We start from the raw sequence: 23427 nt of genomic DNA on the forward strand, positions 1-23427 counted from the left end.
ACACATACATTACTGCAGCATAAACACTGGAGGCTGAGACAGGAGGGGTCGGGACACTGTGGCCCCGTCCGACGATACCCTCGGACAGGGCAAACAAGCAGGATATAACCTCACCCACTTGGCCAAAGCACAGCCCTCACACCACTAGAGGGATATCTTCAACCACCTAGTTACTATCCTGAGACAAGGCCGAGTATAGCCCACGAAGATCTCCCCCACAGCATGAATTGTCCATAGAGCTCCGGATTGTGCAGAGGCACAGATTTGCAGAGGCACAGATCTGCAGAGGAACAGATCTGGGGAAGGGTATCTAAAAACGTTGGCAGCAGTAAAAGGTCCCCAAGTACAGTGGCCTCCATCAGTCCTAAATGGAAGTAGTTAGGAACCACCGAGACTCTTCCTAGAGTGGCCCCCTGTTCAATCTGAACAAATGGGGGAGAAGGGCCTTGGTCAGGGAGGTGAACAAGAAACTGATGGTCATTCTGACAGAGCTCCAGACTTCCTCTGTGGAGAAGGGAGAACCTTCCAGAAGGACAACCATCTCTGCAGCACTCCACCAATCAGGCCTTTATGGTAGAGTGGCCAGATGGAAGCCACTCCTCAGTAAAAGGCACATGACAGCCCACTTGGAGTTTGCCAAAAGGCACCTAAAGACTTTCAGATGCTGAGAAACAAGATTCTCTGGTCTGATGAATCCAAGATTGAACTCTTTGGACTGAATGCCAAGTGTCACGTCTGGAGGAAACTTGGCTCCATAGCTATGGTGAAGCATGGTGCTGGCAGCATCATGCTGTGGGGATGTTTTGCAGCGCCAGGGACTGGGAGACTCCTCAGGATCGAGGGAAAGATGAACAGAGCAAAGTACAGAGATCCTTGATGAAAACCTGCTCCAGAGCGCTTCGGACCTCAAACTGGGGCGAAGGTTCACCTTCCAACAGGGCAACGACCCTAAGCACATAGCCAAGACAACACAGGAGTGGATGTCTCAATGTCATTGAGTGTCCCAGCCAAAGCCCAGACTTGAACCCAATGGAACATCTCTGGACAGACCTGAAAATAGATGTGCAGCGACGCTCCCCATCCAACCTGACAGAGCTTGAGAGGATCTGCAGAGAAGGGAGAAACTCCCCACATACAGGTGTGCCATACCCAAGACTCAAGACTGTAATCGCTGCCTCAACAAAGTACTGAGCAAAGGGTCTTGAATTTTTTTCTAAAAAACAGTTTTTGCTTTGTCATTATGGGGTATTGGGTGTAGATTCATGAGGGGAAAAAACGATTGAATCAATTTTAGAATAAGGCTGTAACGTAACAAAAATGTGGAAAAAGTCAAGGGGACTGAATACTTTCCTCATTCACCAGTTGCTCCTAGGCCTACTGTACAAGCATGCTACAATGAAACATAGTCTTTAGCTGTACAACAGGGTGAAAAACATTCTTAAATGTAGTATATTTACAATGTGATGCTATTGATATAGTAATAAATAACACAATGAATACCAAACAGAACTAAACATTGTTTTATTCAAGTATTAAAATGTAAAGCACATTATTTTTGAATATCAACACTCATAAAATACAAATCAACACAATTAGAAAAGCAAAACTTGAACTTTCATTTTAACAATCAATTTGCAATGTGCAACTCTTTTCAGTATTTATTCATTCCCCTGTACCCCAACACCCAGATCACTGCATAGAAATACTGTAGCTTGATTTAAACTACTATGTCTCCCAAAGATATTTCAGTTGGTCCCTAAACGAAAAATGGTATATACGTCCCAAATTGAACACTATTTCTTACATAGTGGACTTTTGAGCACACTATTCTCTATATAGTCCACTATATTTGACCACCCCTCTAGTTGACCAGAGCCCTGTAGTACAATCTATAGGAAATAGGATGCCATTTGATACAGTTGAAGTCAGAAGTTTACATACACCTTAGGCAAATACATTTCAACTCAGTTTTTTCACAATTCCTGACATTTAATCCTAGTAAAAGTTCCCCGTCTTAGGTCAGTTAGGATCACCACTTCATTTTAAGAATGTGAAATTTCAGAATAATAGTAGAGAGAATGATTTCTTTCAGCTTTTATTTCTTTCAGCTTTTATTTCTTTCATCACATTCCCATTGGGTCAGAAGTTTACATACACTCAATTAGTATTTGGTAGCATTGCCTTGAAATTGTTTAGCTTGGGTCAAACGTTTTGGGTAGCCTTCCACAAGCTTCCCACAATAGGTTGGGTGAATTTTGGCACATTCCTCCTGACAGGGCTGGTGTAACTGAATCAGGTTTGTAGGCCTCCTTGTTCGCACATGCTTTTTCAGTTATACCCACAAATGTTCTATGGGATCGAGGTCAGGGCGATGTGATGGCCACTCCAATACCTTGACATTGTTGTCCTTAAGCCATTTTGCCACAACGTTGGAAGTATGCTTGGGGTCATTGTCCATTTGGAAGCCCATTTGCGACCAAGCTTTAAGTTCCTGACTGATGCCTTGATCTTGCTTCAATATATCCACATAATTCTCCTGCCTCATGATGCCATCTATTTTGTGAAGTGCACCAGTCTCTCCTGCAGCAAAACACCCCCACAACATGATGCTGCCACCCCCATGCTTCATGGTTGGCATGGTGTTCTTCGCCTTCCAAGCATCCCCCTCTTTCCTCCAAACATAACGATGGTCATTATGGCCAAAAAGTTCCATTTTTGTTTCATCAGACGAGAATACATTTATCCAAAAAGTAGGATCTTTGTCCACATGTGTAGTTGCAAATCGTAGTCTGGCTTTTTTATGGCGGTTTTGGAGCAGTGGCTTCTTCCTTGCTGAGCAGCTTTTCAGGTTGTGTCGTTATAGGACTTTTTTTACTGTGGATATAGATACTTTTGTGCCGGTTTCTTCCAGCATCTTCACAAGGTCCTTTGCTGTTGTTCTGGGATTGATTTGCACTTTTCGCACCAAGGTACGTTCATCTCCAGGAGACAGAACGCGTCTACTTCCTGAGCAGTATGATGGCTGCGTAGTCCCATGGTGTTCATACTTGCATACTATTGTTTGTACAGATGAACGTGGTACCTTCAGGCATTTGGAAATTGCTCCCAAGGATGAACCATTTTTTTCTTAGGTCTTGGCTGATTTCTTTTGATTTTTCCATGATGTCAAGCAAAGAGGCACTGAGTTTGAAGGTAGGCCTTGAAATACATCCACAGGTACACCGCCAATTGACTCAAATGATGTCAATTAGCCCATCAGAAGCTTCTAAAGCCATGACATTATTTTCTGGAATTTTCCAAGCTGTTTAAAGGCACAGTCAACTTAGTGTAAACTTCTGACCCACTGGAATTGTGATACAGTGAATTATAAGTGAAATAATCTATCTGTAAACAATTTTTGGAAAAATGACTTGTCATGCAAAGTAGATGTCCTAACCGACTTGCCAAAACTATAGTTCGTTAACACATTTGTGGAGTGGTTGAAAAAAAATAGTTTTAGTGTAGGGGGCAGGATTTTCATTTTTGGCTAAAAAACATACCCATTTGAAACTGCCTATTTATCAGGCCCAGAAACTAGAATATGCATATAATTGTCAGGTTAGGATAGAAAACACTAACGTTTCCAAAACTGTCAAAATATTGTCTTTGAGTATAACAGAACTGATATTGCAGGTGAAAACCTGAGGAAAATCAAACCAGGAAGTGCTGTTTTTCCTGAAAGCTCTCTGTTCCATTGGATGCCTTGCCTCCATTTAAAGGGATATTAACCAGATTCCTTTTCCTATGGCTTCCTCGAGGTGTCAACAGTCTTTAGACATAGTTTCAGGCTTTTATTTAGAAAAATGAATGAGAAAGATCACATCGCGTCAGTGGATAGCTGGGTGTTCGCTTGTGCAACAGAGTGGGGCAGCCATTGTCGCTCCCTCTCCTATTGAAAAAGCGACAGACCCGGTTGATACATTATCGATTATATATTTTAAAAACAACCCGAGGATTGATTATAAAAAACATTTGACATGTTTCTGTGGACATTACGGATACTATTTGGAATTTTCGTCTGCGATGTCGTGACCGCTCGAGCCTGTGGATTTCTGAACATAACGCACCAATCAAATGGAGGTATTTGGGATATAAAATTCTCTTTATGGAACAAAAGGAACATTTATTGTGTAACTGGGAGTCTCGTGAATGCAAACATCTGAAGATCATCAACGGTAAGCGATGTAATCTATTGCTTTTCTGAATTTCGTGACCAATCTACTTGGCTGCTAGTGTTTGTAATATTTTGTCTACTGAGAGAGGTGTTCTTACATAAACGCTTGTTATGCTTTCGCCGAAAAGCTGTATTGAGATCTGACACGCCAGGTGGATTAACAACATGCTAAACTGTGTTTTACTATATTGCACTTGTGATTTCATGAAAATTAAATATTTTTAGTAATTTAATTTGGCGCACTGCAATTCAGCGGGTGTAATGAAAATTATCCCGCTAACGGGATGGGTGCGTCAAGAAGTTAATGGACTCCAACCTAGGTTTATGTAAACTTCCAACTTCAACTGTATATAGCAAAGGAAAGGGATATTTAATGAATGTATGGGCCTAGTAAACTCAGCAAAAAAAGAAATGCCCCTTTTTCAGGACCCTGTCTTTCAACGATAATACAAATAATGTCAGATCTTCATTGTAAAGGGTTTAAACACTGTTTCCCACGCTTAACATGCACCCGTGGAACGGTAGTTAAGACACTAAGCTTACAGACAATTAAGATCACAGTTATGAAAACTTAGGACACTAAAAAGAGGCCTTTCTACAGACTATGAAAAACACCAAAAGAAAGATGCCCAGGGTCCCTGCTCATGTGCGTGAACGTGCCTTAGGCATGCTGCAAGGAGGCTTGAGAACTGCAGATGTGGCCAGGGAAATAAACAGCTGATTGTCCTCGCAGTGGCAGACCACATGTAACACCTGAACAGGATCGATACATCCGAACATCACACCTGCGGGACAGGTACAGGATGGCAACAACAACTGCCCGAGTTACACCAGAAACGCACCATCCCTCCATCAGTGCTCAGACTGCCCGCAATAGGCTGAGAGAGACTGGACTGAGGGTTTGTAGGCCTGTTGTAAGGCAGGTCCTCACCAGACATCACCAGCAACAACGTCGCCTATGGGCACAAACCCACCGTCGCTGGACTAGACAGGACTGGCAAAAAGTGCTCTTCATTGACGAGTCGCGGTTTTGTCTCACCAGGGGTGATGGTTGGATTCGCGTTCATCGTCGAAGGAATGAGCGTTACACCGAGGCCTGTACTCTGGAGCGGGATTGATTTGGAGGTGGAGGGTCCGTCATGGTCTGGGGTGGTGTGTCACAGCATCATCGGACTGAGCTTGTTGTCATTGCAGGCAATCTCAATGCTGTGCGTTACAGGGAAGACATCCTCCTCCCTCATGTGGTACCCTTCCTGCAGGCTCATCCTAACATGAGCATCCAGCATGACAATGCCACCAGCCATACTGCTCGTCCTGTGCGTGATTTCTTGCAAGACAGGAATGTCAGTGTTCTGCCATGGCCAGGGAAGAGCCCGGATCTCAATCCCATTGAGCACGTCTGGGACCTGTTGGATGAGAGGGTGAGGGCTAGGGCCATTCCCCCCCAGAAATGTCTGGGAACTTGCAGGTGCCTTGGTGGAAGAGTGGGGTAACATCTCACAACAACAACTGGCAAATCTGGTGCAGGTCATGAGGAGATGGACTGCAGTACTTAATGCAGCTGGTAGCCACACCAGATACAAACGTGTCCCTGTGTTCTGGGACATGTTATTCAACTTCTGTTAGTCACATGTCTGTGGAACTTGTTCAGTTTATGTCTCAGTGGTTGAATCTTATGTTCATACAAATATTTACATGTTTAGTTTACTGAAAATAAACGCAGTTCACAGTGAGGACATTTCCTTTTTTGCTGAGTTTATATTCTTTTACATCATCTGACTGCAGACAAATGAATAGGAGAAGGTAACAGACTAGAGTCACAAGACCAGGACTCTCAAACCCTGTTTCTGGAGAGCTACTGTTCTTTAGGTCACCGTTCTAGCTACCGTTCTGTACGTTCACTCCAACCCTAATCTAGCACACCGGATTTGAAAAAAAATGCTAGTTGATGAGCTGAATCAGGTTACTTTCAACTGGGGTTGGAGTGAAAACCTACAGGAGGGTATCTCTCCAGGAACATGGTTGGAGTGAAAACCTACAGGAGGGTATCTCTCCGGGAACATGGTTGGAGTGAAAACCTACAGGAGGGTATCTCTCCGGGAACATGGTTGGAGTGAAAACCTACAGGAGGGTATCTCTCCGGGAACATGGTTGGAGTGAAAACCTACAGGAGGGTATCTCTCCGGGAACATGGTTGGAGTGAAAACCTACAGGAGGGTATCTCTCCGGGAACATGGTTGGAGTGAAAACCTACAGGAGGGTATCTCTCCGGGAACATGGTTGGAGTGAAAACCTGCAGGAGGGTATCTCTCCGGGAACATGGTTGGAGTGAAAACCTGCAGGAGGGTATCTCTCCGGGAACATGGTTGGAGTGAAAACCTGCAGGAGGGTATCTCTCCAGGAACATGGTTGGAGTGAAAACATACAGGAGGGTATCTCTCCAGGAACATGGTTGGAGTGAAAACATACAGGAGGGTATCTCTCCAGGAACATGGTTGGAGTGAAAACATACAGGAGGGTATCTCTCCGGGAACAGGGTTGGAGAGCACTGCACCATCTATAGGCATCCTTTTCTCATGCAAAATGACTCACACACAGAGCTTGATCATTTGTGAGTGAGGCTACGTCGTTGGACTGCTTTCATCTGACATATCACAGAAAAACTCATGCAGATACACATCAGTATATATATATATATATATATATATATATATATATATATATATATATATATATATATTCTCAAAAACGGTAGAAAGCCAGATAACGCTGCCGAGTCTCACCCTCCAAATAACAATTAAGACAGTCTACTAAAAGAACATGCTTATCATGAATTAATATCCACATGATCCACTGTCTTCAAACTTGACTAGAATATAGGCACGCTAACCGTTTGATAAATGTATCAAAACAAGGGAACTAAATACCTCACTGGCAATACCGCTGTAAGGGACTGCAGGATTTTCCTCAACACTTTCATATTACAGGTACCTATGTTGTTAATCCTAGATTATTCCTGTAGAAGACAGATGTGAATTACAGCAGATAGATACCTCATTATTTATGAGACAATCGTCAAACAAACGTCTCCTGGACAGATAGGGCTTGCATCCAAAAATGGCACACTATTCCCTACACTACTTTGGACCAGAGTCCTATATAGTGCCCTACATTTGACCAGAAGCCTATGGGCACTTTTACTCTGTATAGGGAATAGGGTGCCATTTCAGCCAGGGTCAGAGGTATTAAATATACAGCCTATTGTGCATTTGATTTGGTTTAAGTGGTTCGACATCACGCCCTCCTTATTTGACATCATCAAGTAAATCTGGTTATTACAAAATGAGGAGTGCTGACTGATTGGCTGGCTGACTGGAAATCAAACTGAACTCAGAACATGGTCTCCTATTCATTAAGCTTGTCAGAGTAGGAGTGCTGATCTAGGATCAGGCTCCCTATTCATTCATTATGATTGAAAAGGCCACACTGATCCTACATCAGCCCTACTACTCTGAGACACTTTGTGAATACAGGGCCTGGTCCTGGGAGGGATAACATCTTAGAGTAGAGAAACAACCGAGGGGAGAGAGGAGAGAGAGAGAGCAAGGGACGGTCAGGAATGACAATGAATCTCATACTTAGTAGTCAGTATATCTGGACATTCCTGGTTCATCCGCTAGAACAGAACGGTGCAGCAGAGAGAGACATCAAATAGAAAACATTCTTCCTATTTAAGTAAAAAGGAGAAGAAATCAAAGGAGAGGAAGATCAAAAGGGAAATGAAGGGCTCCAAGAAAATTGACATCAACTTCTAGCTACCAGGCTATTAGCTTCACGGCTGCTAACGACTAACGCCTGCCTGGCTTTGCTCAGAGCATTCTTCCATCTACCAGTTCCCTGAAGTGGAAGCAGAGAACCACAGAATTAGAATGATCATTCTAATTCAAAAGGATAATTCTTATTCCATGCAGAGAACAACTCCCCCTCCAACAGTGACTGAACTACTGACGGACTCCCTCCCTCCTTGACAAAGTGCCTTCGAGTGCAACTCCTTTCAGAGAAATTTCATTATTTCATTAGGAGCTTTCTATTGAAACAGACAGTACTACTCTGCCTGCCACCAACTATCTCTAGTACTGTCTTAATACAGTGTAAATAACAGGTTATTATTAACATAATTACATAAAGAAAAATATAATTATTCTAAGAGCGTACTGGACAGAGCACAAATCATGTGTTTTTAACAGGTAAATAAAGAATGTGCGTGGAAATAAACATAAATATAACAGGCAAAATAGGACTCTTCTTTGAACTTAGGTTTAAAAATAATATTTAAGTAGTATGTACCTTCACATTATGAATCCCTATATGATAAATACTTGGATGAGTGGAGCCAAAAACAGCTCACACAGAGATTGCACTGCACTCATTTGTATGTTTTCTTCAACACAAAGTGCTGCTGGGTTGAGCCGAACTCGGAAGATAGATAACGAGGATAGGAACATAGGGGTGAATCCTAAATTCCACTTTAGATAAATGTTCACTTCCACTTAAGTCAAATGGTCTCCAATTGACATCAATGCATGATTAGTGAAAATTCGACTGAAGTGGAAGGTAGGAGTCACCCCATCAAGTGGTCTTGTAGGGATATGTGGGCCTCCACTGGGCCGTACTCCTGTGGCTGCTGTGGGGCCCAGTCACATCTCGTATTCATCCGCTGCTCTGCTGGGTCTAGGTCCAGGAGACTGCAGCCTAGCAACCACCAGCAGCAGCAGGGCAGCCAGAGGTTCCTAAAATGTTCCTAGAATAATCATTCTAGAATCTGTACGGTCAGTCTGCAGCGATGCCTTTCTCTCGGAGTTCCTCGGTCACTCTCACCAGGTAAGTGGGGTCTGGGTATCCAAAGCTGTCAGGACAAATGAACAGAAAACCCTCAGCAGGTCAGAGAGTTGTTGTAATCACAGGAACAGCTAGAGTTCCTTCTAGGAGCAAATGCACGACAATAATCACAATTTAACCCCCAACCACATGCTCAAAACATGGATAGCTTTCTATTGACATAAACTGAAAAAAATATTTCTGTTACATCTCATGAGAACAAACTAAAGCCATGTGATTCTATTTGACTTCCATGCAAGCAGTCATCAATAGCTTTTTTCACAAAAATGTAAACATGACTTGTCACATCTCACAAACATACTTAAATGTCCAATAGCCTTCAGTAAAGACATCCGTTTCCATACCAGTGTGGTCCGCCCCATAAGGAGGTCTTGTGGTGGATGTCGTTCCAGGTGATGACATTATGCATTCCTGTAGTCATGGAGGTCCCTATGGTGAAGATGAGGCGCTGTTCGAAGGCCCGGCGGAGCAGGCCCAGGACCCGGTTCCCCTCTGGGCTGTCTGGGAGGTAAGCCACGCGGTCCGTCCCAGGGTACCTCACCCCCGGGTTAGGGTGCTCCGGCTGCAGGATCCAGGCATAATTCAGAGGAATGTTAGAAAAGAACATGAACAATTATATCCACAGAAATGAAGTAAAGTGGTATAGACATTCAATAACATTACTTCATGGACTGTATTTTATTTAACTAGGCAAGTCAGTGGAGAAAAATCCTTATTTACAATGACGGCCTACACCGGACAACGCTGGGCCAATTGTGCGCCTATGGGACTCCCAATCACAGCCAGTTGTGATACAGCCTGGATACGAACCATTAAAAGATCCAAGCGGGGATTTGTAAACATGGCTATGAACATGGCCACAAATAAAAATACTAAAAAGAGATGGTTAGCAATGTAAATGATGTATCAGATGTAGGAAAACCCCGAAAAAAGGTAACGGGCTAGACCAAAAACCCCGAAAGGTAACGGGCTAGACCAAAAACCCCGAAAAGGTAACGGGCTAGACCAAAAACCCCGAAAGGTAACGGGCTAGACCAAAAACCCCGAAAGGTAACGGGCTAGACCAAAAACCCCGAAAGGTAACGGGCTAGACCAAAAACCCCAAAAGGTAACGGGCTAGACCAAAAACCCCAAAAGGTAACGGGCTAGACCAAAAACCCCGAAAGGTAACGGGCTAGACCAAAAACCCCAAAAGGTAACGGGCTAGACCAAAAACCCCGAAAGGTAACGGGCTAGACCAAAAACCCCGAAAGGTAACGGGCTAGACCAAAAACCCCGAAAGGTAACGGGCTAGACCAAAAACCCCGAAAGGTAACGGGCTAGACCAAAAACCCCGAAAGGTAACGGGCTAGACCAAAAACCCCGAAAGGTAACGGGCTAGACCAAAAACCCCGAAAGGTAACGGGCTAGACCAAAAACCCCAAAAGGTAACGGGCTAGACCAAAAACCCCAAAAGGTAATGGGCTAGACCAACACTTCTTACTAGTTCCCATTTCTATACCCTTCCATGCGTCTTTAGTATACACACACACACACACACACACACACACACACACACACACACACACCGCCTGTAAACCAGGTGGGAAGCTGTAGATGATGCAGATACACCCATAACCCTCGTGTCCTGGCAACTCCAGATCTGGGTCCCTCTCCACCATCATACACCCGGTAGCCGGCTGGTTCCCTATGAGCTGGCCGTACACCTGACGACACACAGGACACGCTCTCTTCACCTTGAAGGCCTGGTCTAGACACAACCGGCAGAATGCGTGGCCGCACCTGGGGGGGTCAAAGAGGAAGAGAGAACACTTTTACTTATAATTTTGAAAACATTACATAGCATCAATAGCAGTGAAGGCTGACACATTTCATGGTTTGGAAAAACTTTGAGAATTACTGAACACAAAAGTTTAAAATGTAGCTATACCTCTCCAGCGTGGTCCTCTCCACCATGTCACCCATGCAGATGGAACATGAGGTGTAGTCGTCTGCCTCACTGTGGGATTGGTTATGAGAGGAGGCCATCATACTGCAGCTGACCTCCATGTTGTCCTTCTTCCTCTGTCCGGATTCGTTGTGGGACGTGGAGTTGGAGAGGACCACACAGGCCTCTTCCTCCGCAGGCTTCTTATATCTCTGTTGCTGCCTCTGAGAGCGTCTGGGCTGGGGAGGCTGAGGTGGTAGCAGGCTCCCCTCTCCATCTCCCTCCAGGACCACCACCCCAACGCAGGGCAGCAGGGACCTCTTCCGTTTAGGACCCCCATCCTGTTTGCTCATCTCTTTGCGGGCGCAGCGGCATAAGTCTATGAAGGCCTTGCGGGTCTCGTTGGAGATGGGTCCTTCCTCCATCATCCCGGGTCCTCCCCCAGAACGGGATCCCTCTATGGGGCGTAGCCGCACTGCACAGCAGCCTCCCCGCTCACCTCGGCGGATGATGCCGGCGCTCAAGCCCTGCTTGTCCTGAAAGTCTATGAGCCAGGGCTGGCCGGCGGCAGCCAGGTAGTCCCACACCGCCTGGGACACCAGCACCTCGTCACTACCCTGCCCCCCGCGCACACTCATCTCATCCGATGAAACTGCATAGGGAAATACGAGAGAAACCATTAGACACATATTCAAGCCTAACATAAAAGGAAAATGTCATGCTAAACTTACTGCACCGGAGGAAAATGTACAGGAAACACACAATAGAGAGACTAACATTTCAAATAATGCAGTGAATGTAATTGTTAACATTTGCATGATAAACAATGTTCGAGAATCCCCTGGCGAGTGTGCTGTGGGACTAAGTTCCAGCAAGCAGTGTTGCCATGTTCACTGCAAATTGTCCTACTTTGAAAACAATGTTGAGGGTGAAAATGGGCTAAATTGCACCTCGGGCACCACGGCATTTCTCTTAAAAATAAATAAATACATTTTATATTTGAGGTTCTTCATACTAAACATCCTTTGCCTTGACAGATTTTTGCACACTAGGCATTCTCTCAACCAGCTTCACCTGGAATACTTTTCCAACAGTGTTGAAGGACTTCCCACATATGCTGAGCAATTTTTTCGCTGCTTTTCCGTCACTCTGCGGTCCAACTCAACCCAAACCATCTCAATTGGGTTGAGGTCGGGTGACTGAAGGCCAGGTCATCGGACACAGCACTCTATCACTCTCCTGGAGGTATGTTGAGTAATTGTCCTGATGAAAAACAAATGACAGTCCCACTAAGCCCAAACCAGATGGGATGGCGTGTCGCTGCAGAATGCTGTGATAGTCATGCTGGTTAATTGTACCTTGAATTATCGGTGGGAACCACACATGCAGAGATCTGTTCACCTACTCTGCGTCTTACAAAGACAACAGTTGGAACCAAAAATCTCACATTTGGACTTAGACCAAAGGACAGATTTCCACCCGTCTAATGTTCATTGCACATGTTTCTTGGCCCAAGCAAGTCTCTTCTTATTGCAGTCCCTCTAGGATTCTGCGATACTGCAATCGCATAATTCAATGCAAAAATCAACCAATCAGTGCATATTATGCAAGAAGCTCACAATTTTGACCAATCCCCGCACTTTTAGAGCATAAAAGGGTCCGATCAAAAGCGGTTAGTAATTTTGACCAATTACTGCATGGTTACCGTGGAAAAAGTCCCAATTCAACCACAAGTTTTTTCCCCCTGGCCTGTCAGCGTGTGAAGATGGCTGATTGTTGATGGCTGACAGGCAGTACAATGACCAGAAATCAATCTCATTTGCCAACAAAAATAACAGTTAAAGACCAATTTCCAAATGTTTTACATGGAAGTGGGAGGAAATTGTTTTGCATTCCGTGCAACGTTGTGCTGGAACACAAGAGAAAGTCGACAATCAACAGTCACTTGGAATCAGCAAAGCTTATGGAAATGTCAGGACAGTTCCCACAGCAGCGGCAGATCACCATGACTGACGTGGTAGCAGGGAAGACTGCGGCAAGCACTGAAAGAATCAAGGTGAGTGGTGTTTTACTCAAACTTTTACTCCTCTGACCTTGGCTTTAGTAGGGTGGTGGGCACTCTGCTCTCCCCAGTCTAACTTTGGCTTTAGTAGGGTGGTGGGCACTCTGCTCTCCCCAGTCTAACCTTGGCTTTAGTAGGGTGGTGGGCACTCTGCTCTCCCCAGTCTAACCTTGGCTTTAGTAGGGTGGTGGGCACTCTGCTCTCCCCAGTCTAACCTTGGCTTTAGTAGGGTGGTGGGCACTCTGCTCTCCCCAGTCTAACCTTGGCTTTAGTAGGGTGGTGGGCACTCTGCTCTCCCCAGTCTAACCTTCGCTTTAGTAGGGTGGTGGGCACTCTGCTCTCCCCAGTCTAACCTTCGCTTTAGTAGGGTGGTGGGCACTCTGCTCTCCCCAGTCTAACCTTGGCTTTAGTAGGGTGGTCGGCACTCTGCTCTCCCCAGTCTAACCTTGGCTTTAGTAGGGTAGTCGGCACTCTGTTCTCCCCAGTCTAACCTTGGCTTTAGTAGGGTGGTCGGCACTCTGCTCTCCACAGTCTGACCTTGGCTTTAGTAGGGTGGTCGGCACTCTGCTCTCCCAGTCTGTCTACGGAGAGCACGGCTCAAAGCACTGAGTGCAATTTGTCAGCTTTTCCATTTAAAACTCTGTAAAAATGCATACGGATCACGAAAACACAATCTTTCTGTTTTTTTTTTATTTTTTAGAAATGGTAATATTGTTTAAAAAGTACCTGGTAGCCATCCCTGGATACCACCACCAACAGGAAAAGTACTTGGGAGAGGTCTACCTGAAGGTGAAGGAAGAACTCAAGCAACATTTTGCAGGGAAGCCAGTGACAGTCATCATTGATGAAACTCCAGATGTTAAGCATCGTCATCGCACCACTTGAAAAGGATACCTCGGGATAATTGTTGCCTACCTCGCAGAGACAGTGTTTCTGGAGCAGTGCAACCATTCAACAGTTTCCATGGCGGTGGGGAAATGTCTACAAGACTACAATATCTCCAACGAGGACGTCATTGTCTTTGACACAGACAATGCTGCGTACATGAAGATAACCTACAAAGCTGCACTGCAGTCATTGTTCCCCTAGTCTCTGCACATAACACGCTTGGCTCACAACATTAATCTGATAGGGAGTGCTTTCTGCAAAGCTTTTGATCAGCTGAACGCATTCATGCTAAGTTCACATATGTTTTACCAGTCAGGGGCATGTAAAACAAGTTCTCAGCAGTGCAGTTTGGCCTCTACAGTGGGTTCATAGAGATGGAAATACAGGTACGATTTAAATCTACATACCTTCTACATTTGCTTAAATCATTGTCATTTATACCATTGTAATTATGCAGAAAAAGGTGACCTACATTTTCTATAAGCCGCGATGTCATTTCACATGGAGTATAAGTCATATTTCTTAAGTTCCTCTTTTTTATTCCTTGTCATTCACAGGTGTGTGGCCGAGGTGTCCCAACAGTCTGTAGAGAAACTCCATGAGATGCTACAAAACCAAGAGCTGGTTCAGATCATGACAGACAAGTATAAAGTCATCCTGCAGCTTCTCAACATCTTTCAGAGCAGACATCCTGTGAAAACAAAGATCTTTCACTATTTAGAGGACTTGCAGATGAACATTGTGGCCAAAAAATAACTACAGTATGAGGCTTGTTCACACTACTTTGATGCAGTTGACGACTTGCCCTTTGCTGTTGAGGCATACAGCAATGCAGAGGACAAAATGACTAAGTACATGTCAGATGGTCAGCCTGCCATGGAGTTCCCCCAAGAAGTTAGGGTGTTTGATCCACGTCACATTGTGTTTATGTACCGAGAGATGAACTGGGTGCCTACTTGACCAATTAAGGACCAGCAGCACTGAGAGCCACAGTGAGTGGGGTGGTGGATTTGGATATCTTCTGGGATGCACTTCAAGAGAGACTTCCTGTGCTGAGCACCCTGGCCAAACGCTACTAGGATGCAGTCTCAAACTCAGCTGATGCTGAGCGAAGCAACAGTATCTACAAGCTTGAGTTGTCCAGCCGTAGGCAATCAACCTCTTAACAACGACCTACGAGCCTTGGGTCTTCATGTACCACAACTAACGACTCCGCAGTGGAGCAATTGATATGGAGGAGGACAGGGAGGATGAAATGAATGATTACGTTGAGCTATAGGCCTAGATGAGCTTGGCCCTTGGTCATCCCTCACCTCTCGTTATGTTAAAAAAAGAAACAGCCCAAAAGATCACTTTGTCTCTAATTATTTTTACAGAAGATGAACTTGAGATATGTCTTAATTTCAGATTGGACCCTAGGTGTTTCTTTTATCCTAGTTTATGATTTTTTTTAGTACCTCCAGATTATCGGGGCAATCCCCCATAAGACAAATTAAATCTCAAATTCATGTTAAATTCAAGTTTTATGTTGGAACTCTAAGCTAGCTTCCACCCCTTTTTTCCTTCAGAAAAATAGCTGTTTTTCAGTATTTTGGGGCGCAGAAATCACAAAACAATGTTGTGAAATCCTGGAGGGACTGTTAGTGTCCTTTAGTAGTGGTTTCTTTGCAGTAATTCAATATGTGGGAACTCCAACACTGGAAAAGCACTCCAGGTGAAGCTGGTTGAGAGAATGCCAATAGGGTGCAAAGCTGACATCAAGGGTGGCTACTTTGAAGAATCTAAAATATATTTTGATTTGTTTCACACTTTTTTGGTTACTACATGATTCCATGTGTTATTTCATAGTTTTGATATCTTCACTATTATTCTACAATTTTGGGGGGGAAAATAGTACAAATAAAGGAAAAACCTTGAATGAGTAGGTGTGTCCAAACTTTTGACTGGTACTGTATGTATGTGGATATATATTTATTTCACTGTGACCTGCTGCTGACTACAAGGCAGTGAGCAGACTGAGTGAGTGGTGGAGAGCCAAAAGGATGCGTGGAGAGTGTGCTGCAGCAGGGGCAGCTGAGTCAGAGTCAGAGACAGAGCAGCATGCACACACATAATGACAACTTTCGGTTATTATGGAGACACTCTTTTTCCATAAAACATATTAACGTGACATAACTGATATAATGGTGACAAAGCATTGGAAAAGGACTTCAGGCGCACTAGAGCTCTATAGATAAATTCGCTCAGAGGTGGTTTAATGTAAACTGTATTCTAATGTTGACTTTTCTTATGGATAACCGCATCAAGCGAAGGGTTTTACTCAAGCTCAGGTCTAGGGTCTGGAGTTTTACTCATGCTCAGGTCTAGGGTCTGGAGTTTTACTCATGCTCAGGTCTAGGGTCTGGAGTTTTACTCATGCTCAGGTCTAGGGTCTGGAGTTTTACTCATGCTCAGGTCTAGGGTCTGGAGTTTTACTCATGCTCAGTTCTAGGGTCTGGAGTTTTACTCATGCTCAGTTCTAGGGTCTGGAGTTTTACTCATGCTCAGTTCTAGGGTCTGGAGTTTTACTCATGCTCAGTTCTAGGGTCTGGAGCGCTGCGAGGTGGAAATTTGAAATGGAAGTTATGGAACTCCCTCGTGTGCTTGTGTTATGGGGGGGTACAATGTGTTAAAGGTCCACAATGAAAAATTACATTAAAATGTGGAGAATGATGGGCTACATCTGCATCTGTTGGCCATCAAGTAGGCTATTCATTTCTACATGTCATTGCAGGTTACTGTTGCCTACCATTTGATACAACAAATATGTTGAAATTACTATCACTGTAGTCATTGCAAATCCATTTGTGCCACTTGTGTAGCTGGCAAACAGATTTAATAAATAGCCTGTAACTCAGTTTGTTGTTGTAGCCTGGTGTTATTATGCATTTATTCATGGACATATATTGTTAATTGGTCACAGCAAATGTATCATTCTTCACATTGTGGATTTTTCCCTGAAATTAGATGTTGGCCTATCAGGGGCTATAGGCCACCTGCATCTAGCTCAGTAAACCATGGCAAAGTTGAATTGGAATTATTAACCCAGATTTTAGTCAGAAGCCTGTGTCTATTGAAATAAGTCAATCTCACAAACATGCCATTTATAATGGTTTCTGGTCTCAAAATCTGGCACAATTGCCAGAAAATAAACTAACATTCGCTTTTTGAAGTGCTTCTTGCACAGAGATTGAGATCCTCTGTCCAAGTTGCATCACTCAAACTCGCTTGTAGGATTTATCTATAGTTATGCACATGCGCAAACAGGATTTATTTACAATTATAAACTGGGTGGTTTGAGCCCTGAATGCTGATTGGTTGAAAGCCATGGTATATCAGATGTGTACCACGGAAAAGACAAAACGGTACTTTTTACTGTTCTAATTATGTTGGATAACAGTTTATAATAGCAATAAGGCACCTCAGGGGTTTGTGATATATGGCCAATATACCACAGCGGAGGGCCATGTTCCTTAGACGTGGTATATTGGTCCTACTGTATACCACACCTGTGGCGTTATGGCTTAATCATTGATGGAATGTTTTTATTTAAACTAGGCAAGTCAGTTAAGAACAAATTCTTATTTACAATGACGGCCTACCCTGGCCAAACCCGGACGACTTTGGGCCAATGGGACTCCCAATCACGGCCGGTTGTGTTACAGCCTGGAATCGAACCATGGTCTGTAGTGACACCTCTAGCACTGAGATTCAGTGCCTTAGATTGCTGCGCCACTCAGGAGAGTTTAATAAGGGTGATTTATCTTCACACTTGCAACATTCTTAAACTCGCAATAATTATTATTTATGGAAAACCTAATTTTGCTTCTTAGCCTACGTCATTAAAAATTACGTCGATATTCCTTCTTAATTCACTCGATAACATTATGGAAAAAAAGGTTTACTGAATAAATGTGGGTTTTCAGAAGGCATCGTCTAGGAATTTTAGCTAGACCTGGCAACCCTGCCAGCATGTTGTTTACACTGAGTGTACAAAACATTAGGAACATGCTCTTTCCATGACAGACTGACCAGGTTAAAACGATTGATGTCACCATGACAGACTGACCAGGTTAAAACGATTGATGTCACCTGTTAAATCCATTTCAATCAGTGTTGATGAAGGGGAGGAGACATGTTCTAAAAATATTGTTAAGCCTTTAGACAATTGAGACATGGATTGTGTATGTGTGTTATTCAGAGGGTGAATGGGCAACTCGGCTTTTCACGGTCAACAGTTCGTATCAAAAATGGTCCAGCACCTGTGGAACGCTTTCGAGACCTTGTAGAGTCCTTGCTCGGACAAATTGAGGCTGTTCTGAGGGCAAAAGTAGTTCCTAATGGAAGATGCTCATAGCTAACCCTGTACTGCTCAGACAGGACCGCTGCACGCTCCTGCAAGGGCATACATACATGGCTCTGAGCCTGACAGTGCATGGAATGTGTGTACAAACTTGTAGTTGTTGTTTAACTTGGCTTTGTTTGGTCTGATGAAACAAAAATACAACTGTTTGGCCATAATGAACATCGTCATGTTTGGAGGAAAAACGGGGAGGCTTGCAAGCTGAAGAACACCATCCCGACCGTGAAGTACAGGGGTGGCAGCATCGTGTTGTGGGGGTGCTTTGCTGCAGGAGGGACTGGTGCACTTCACAAAATAGATGGCTTCATGAGGGAGGAAAATTATGTGGATATGTTGAAGCAACATCTCAAGACATCAGTCAGGAAGTTAAAGCTTGGTGGCAAATGGGTCTTCCAAATGGACAATGGACCCAAGCATACTTCCAAAGTTGTGGCAAAATGGCTTAAGGACAACAATGTCAAGGTATTGGAGTGGCCATCACAAAGCCCTGACCTAAATCCTATAGAAAATTTGTTGGCAGAACTGAAAAAGCTTGTGCGAGCAAGGAGGCCTACAATCCTGACGCGGGTACACCAGCTCGGTCAGGAGGAATGGGCCAAAATGCACCTAACTTATTGTGGGAAGCTTGTGGAAGGCTACCCAAAAGCTTGACCCAAGTGAAACAATTTGAAGGCAATGCTACCAAATACTAATTGAGTGTATGTAAACTTCTAACCCACTGGGAATTTGATGAAATAAATAAAAGCTAAAATAATTCACTCTACTATTATTCAGACATTTCACATTCTTAAAATAAAGTGGCGATCCTAACTGACCTAAGACAGGGAATTTTTACTAGGATTAAATGTCAGGAATTGTGAAAAAATGAGTTTAACTGTATTTGGCTAAGATGTATGTAAACTTCGACTTCAACTCTATGCATAGTAGATACAGTCCTTGTTATGAAGTATTTCTGTGTAACAGCTTACGGTTTATTGCTGCAGTGTATTATCACATACAGTCTTTCATATTGTGCTATTGGGAGTTCTAGGCCATGACATGATTCAAACTCATTCATGTCTTTTCACTATTCTGCTCCATCCATTATAACCTGTATGTGAATATTCCTAATTCCTTTCAGAACCATCCCCATGTAAATCTTCTCCTATGTGTGAACACAAATTCCCTGGGTGTCAACTCTCAAACTGCTTTATTCTCCTCTAACTGGGGGCGGTGTCGGTGAGTCACAACCCAGTAAAATACGTAGAGCCGGGTTGCTCTCTTTCAAACAGTCTCATCTTCTCATTTCATCAAATCCCAATGTAATCTGTGACCTGTACTAGTGTGTTGGAAAAGTGCACAGGAGACAGAGAGACAGTTTCATACATCCCCCTCATAATCAACAGTGGCTTGTGTTCAAGGCAAGCCACTGTTGAATACAAAACATGTCAAGTGAAATACTGAACTTAATAGCCAACATCAGAAACATCATTAAATGGGATCAGTGAGTTTGGCGACTCTCATATTCTAAATGACTCCAACTTCAGATCATTAAACTTTAAAATGGAAATCATATAAATGACCCCCCCCCTACTGTTTACCCAAATCTCAGCCATAACAGTGCACCAATGCAATGCAGTGTGAGTTTACTACCCTACCACAACAATCGTGACATGATGAGCGCTAAGAACCTTGGCGTGATCCTGGACAACACCCTGTCGTTCTCAAATAACATCAAGGCGGTGGCCCGTTCCTGTAGGTTCATGCTCTACAACATCCGCAGAGTACGACCCTGCCTCACACAGGAAGCGGCGCAGGTCCTAATCCAGGCACTTGTCATCTCCCGTCTGGATTACTGCAACTCGCTGTTGGCTGGGCTCCCTGCCTGTGCCATTAAACCCCTACAACTCATCCAGAACGCCGCAGCCCGTCTGGTGTTCAACCTTCCCAAGTTCTCTCACGTCACCCCGCTCCTCCGCTCTCTCCACTGGCTTCCAGTTGAAGCTCGCATCCGCTACAAGACCATGGTGCTTGCCTACGGAGCTGTGAGGGGAACGGCACCTCAGTACCTCCAGGCTCTGATCAGGCCCTACACCCAAACAAGGGCACTGCGTTCATCCACCTCTGGCCTGCTCGCCTCCCTACCACTGAGGAAGTACAGTTCCCGCTCAGCCCAGTCAAAACTGTTCGCTGCTCTGGCCCCCCAATGGTGGAACAAACTCCCTCACGACGCCAGGACAGCGGAGTCAATCACCACCTTCCGGAGACACCTGAAACCCCACCTCTTTAAGGAATACCTAGGATAGGATAAAGTAATCCTTCTCACCCCCCTTAAAAGACCTAGATGCACTATTGTAAAGTGGCTGTTCCACTGGATGTCATAAGGTGAAAGCACCAATTTGTAAGTCGCTCTGGATAAGAGCGTCTGCTAAATGACTTAAATGTAAATGATGACAAAGTAAGGAGATATGAGAACCCCAGTCATAGCCTATATGCCGCTTCCAATCAGTGCTCGTATATGGACTGAGCAAGAATTTAACATGCAGCCAGGTCAAAACGTTGAATTGTCCTCGGAACTGTTAAGTGATGTAATCACTTATTTCTGCTGGTACACTGCTGCTATTTCGGCCCATGCTGCGTGGAGAAGGGTAGATTTGCAGCACGCAATTCGGGGAGTTCCTGCACGTGGGAATTCCTGCATCTGTAGGAAAACCCTCTTTAAACTTCTATTGGTCCATTTTTAAGCTAGGACAGAAAGGAGGTGGGGCGCTCCATTACAGTAGGTACCGTAAAGTTGAATCACGACCGCCGAAAAACCCCACAGAATAAGGGCCGAGGGCGACAACGGTAGACGGTGTCCTTCACCCCCGCTTGGCGGTCACTAACTAGCAAGTATGTTAGCTCACTGTGTAGCCACACCTCTTGCCTCGTGTGTACCGGTCGGAGTGGCTAGCAGGAGGCGGGGGTCTGTCCGGCACTGTTTTCCCGCAGTTCTGTTAATGAAGGTGAGTGCAGGTGTTCGGCAGGCGGGTGCGAAGGTCACTGTCTACCAGTGTCGCCCCGCCTCCCGTTGGCTAGTAAGAGGTCCGGTACATAGCAGCCTGAAGGTGGGTTGTGAAAAACTCAGATAATACCACAGACAGAAGGGGAAATCCAGACACATCACAGGGGGCAATAAAGCTGAAGCATCCGTTTAGAATGTGCTCACTACCAATACAGGGCACTAAGTTATAAAGACTTGTCGCTTAAGTTTTTTTAATTTTTAAATGGCATTGTTAGGAGTGCAAGGTCGAATTGAGTTTGGGAACATATGCACTTCAAAGGAGGCGTTCCCTAACGGAAATATGCAAATACATGCTACAATGCGCCAATAGGATCTCGCAAACTCCTGCTTAGCCTTGCCCACCTCCTTGCTTGATCTGCCCACTATGCTTCATTGCTCCCACTATAAAAACGACACACATTAACTATCTTGGATTAGTTATAAATATCTTTGATAATACTTTTATTTCCCTTTTGACACACTATTTGTTTTGCATGAGAAAATGAGAGCCAGCGGCAAATGATTCGCCAAAGCAAGGTTCATGCAGTGCTAGACAACAGACCTGTTAAAATACCGCTAATCGCAAACCGTTACAAAGTAACAACTGTGTAGCTAACGTGTTTGTTTCCATATGGAGCGCGTGTGTTTAGTGTCAGTGGTCGCAGCACACCTCAAAGCTACAACAGGCTGGCAGACAGTAGTTATCGCGACACTGCTGAAAGGAACGTATCCGCTCTTCTGAAATGCAGACTGAGTAAACAAAGGAAACTGCGCCTACCTCAATCCGATCCTCTGTCCATCAACACGTTTAGCTGTTAGCAATATTTTACCTCTGACAGTCGTATGAAACAAGTGTAAATAAATATGATTTATTAGATGGTTACCTTGCGATCCCATATATTCCCTTCAATCGAGAAAATATCCCCCTGTTGAACACAGAGAAAAACTGAAGTAGTAAACATTGACACACGTCAGATTACATTCGCTTACTTTAGAAATCAGCAGCGAGGAACCAAACGATTCTGTTCAAATTCCTAAGTGGCACGTCCATAATCATTTTACTAAAGAGAATGCGGCGTGGGGTAAATTGTCTCACCTTTTGCCGTAGCTGTCAGATGAGTTTTAGAGATTATGGAACTAGCTACACCATCTTCCATTGGACAAGGCCTGAAAATCGTGTACTGCGGTGGATATGTTGAGAAGTATTTTGTAGTCAAGACATACTTGATATCCACTCTAAGCTATCCGTAACGTTAGCTAACAATTCATCCGCGTCCCCTTCTCGCTCGCTACTGGAGTTTGTCTGGTTATTTCCACGTCCTTGAGACAGACTACTACAACATCAACCCCCACTTACACACTAGGCTACGATTCCACGTTAGCTGTTTCATTCGGCTTGTGACAGCTGCGTACTCAAGACAAATACTTACAGAAATTGTTTGCACTTTCAACCATGTCTTAGCCTTTAAAGTCCATGGCCGTGTTTGAGAGCATCACGTCCATGATGCATTGTGGGTAAATTGTGAACGATTGACTGATCTACAAATAATAATGAGTAGTTTTTTTATGAAGCAAGGTTATTTGTAGACCAGTCAGTCGGTAGTCTTCTGCAATGTCGGTCCAGCTCAATGTCTGACAGTTTAATGACGAGACAATCATAAGCAGGAAGTTCGTCATAAGAACCCTCTGTGACAGGTAAAAAACATTTAGGCAAGGATGTGATCGGACTGAATCATTTTCTTGAGCAATTCAGGGAAATCCACAAAGACACTTCTAAGCACACATAATGTATCTGTAGCACATGCATTACCTGAGTGAAACGCCCTATTTAACAATGTAGGATTGGGCAAGTCCATCGAGTGGAATTCTCTCCCTCTCTCACACACACACACACACACACACACACACACACACACACACACACACACACACACACACACACACACACACACACACACACACACACACACACACACACACACACACACACACACACACACAATGCCATTAGGTT

The 23427-nt window shown here is 44.2% G+C and overlaps 1 protein-coding gene across 4 annotated transcripts; it reads right to left on the reverse strand.

Annotated features, from left to right (window-relative positions):
• Positions 1 to 1504: 1504 nt before the first annotated feature.
• On the reverse strand, positions 1505 to 23044 carry LOC115118601 (probable E3 ubiquitin-protein ligase DTX3). Of its 4 annotated transcripts, none has more exons than XM_029647276.2 (6): positions 22844 to 23044; positions 22298 to 22339; positions 11043 to 11691; positions 10681 to 10894; positions 9457 to 9674; positions 1505 to 9119 (listed from the first exon to the last, which is right to left on the reverse strand). In XM_029647276.2, the coding sequence occupies exons 2-6, from the start codon at positions 22308 to 22310 to the stop codon at positions 9044 to 9046; spliced, it is 1170 nt and encodes a 389-aa protein (XP_029503136.1). In that variant the 5' UTR covers positions 22311 to 22339; positions 22844 to 23044; the 3' UTR covers positions 1505 to 9043. The 4 variants fall into 4 exon arrangements, with proteins under 4 accessions (XP_029503136.1, XP_029503135.1, XP_029503133.1 ...); XM_029647275.2 differs by having other exon boundaries at positions 22510 to 23044; XM_029647273.2 differs by lacking the exon at positions 22298 to 22339.
• Positions 23045 to 23427: the final 383 nt, after the last annotated feature.

Source organism: Oncorhynchus nerka, linkage group LG7 (assembly GCF_034236695.1).
Source record: "Oncorhynchus nerka isolate Pitt River linkage group LG7, Oner_Uvic_2.0, whole genome shotgun sequence".
Lineage (NCBI taxonomy): Eukaryota > Metazoa > Chordata > Actinopteri > Salmoniformes > Salmonidae > Oncorhynchus > Oncorhynchus nerka.

What these genes read in the sequence shown, in the direction of transcription:
- LOC115118601 (XM_029647273.2), bottom strand. Translation starts at nt 22,868, where the DNA reads ATGGTTGAAAGTGCAAACAATTTCT. An exon ending in TGAAAGTGCAAACAATTTCT is followed by an intron (nt 11,692 to 22,843) that starts GTAAGTATTTGT and finishes TTCCCTATGCAG; the next exon opens with TTTCATCGGATGAGATGAGT. An exon ending in TTATGGGGCGGACCACACTG is followed by an intron (nt 9,120 to 9,456) that starts GTATGGAAACGG and finishes TTGTCCTGACAG; the next exon opens with CTTTGGATACCCAGACCCCA.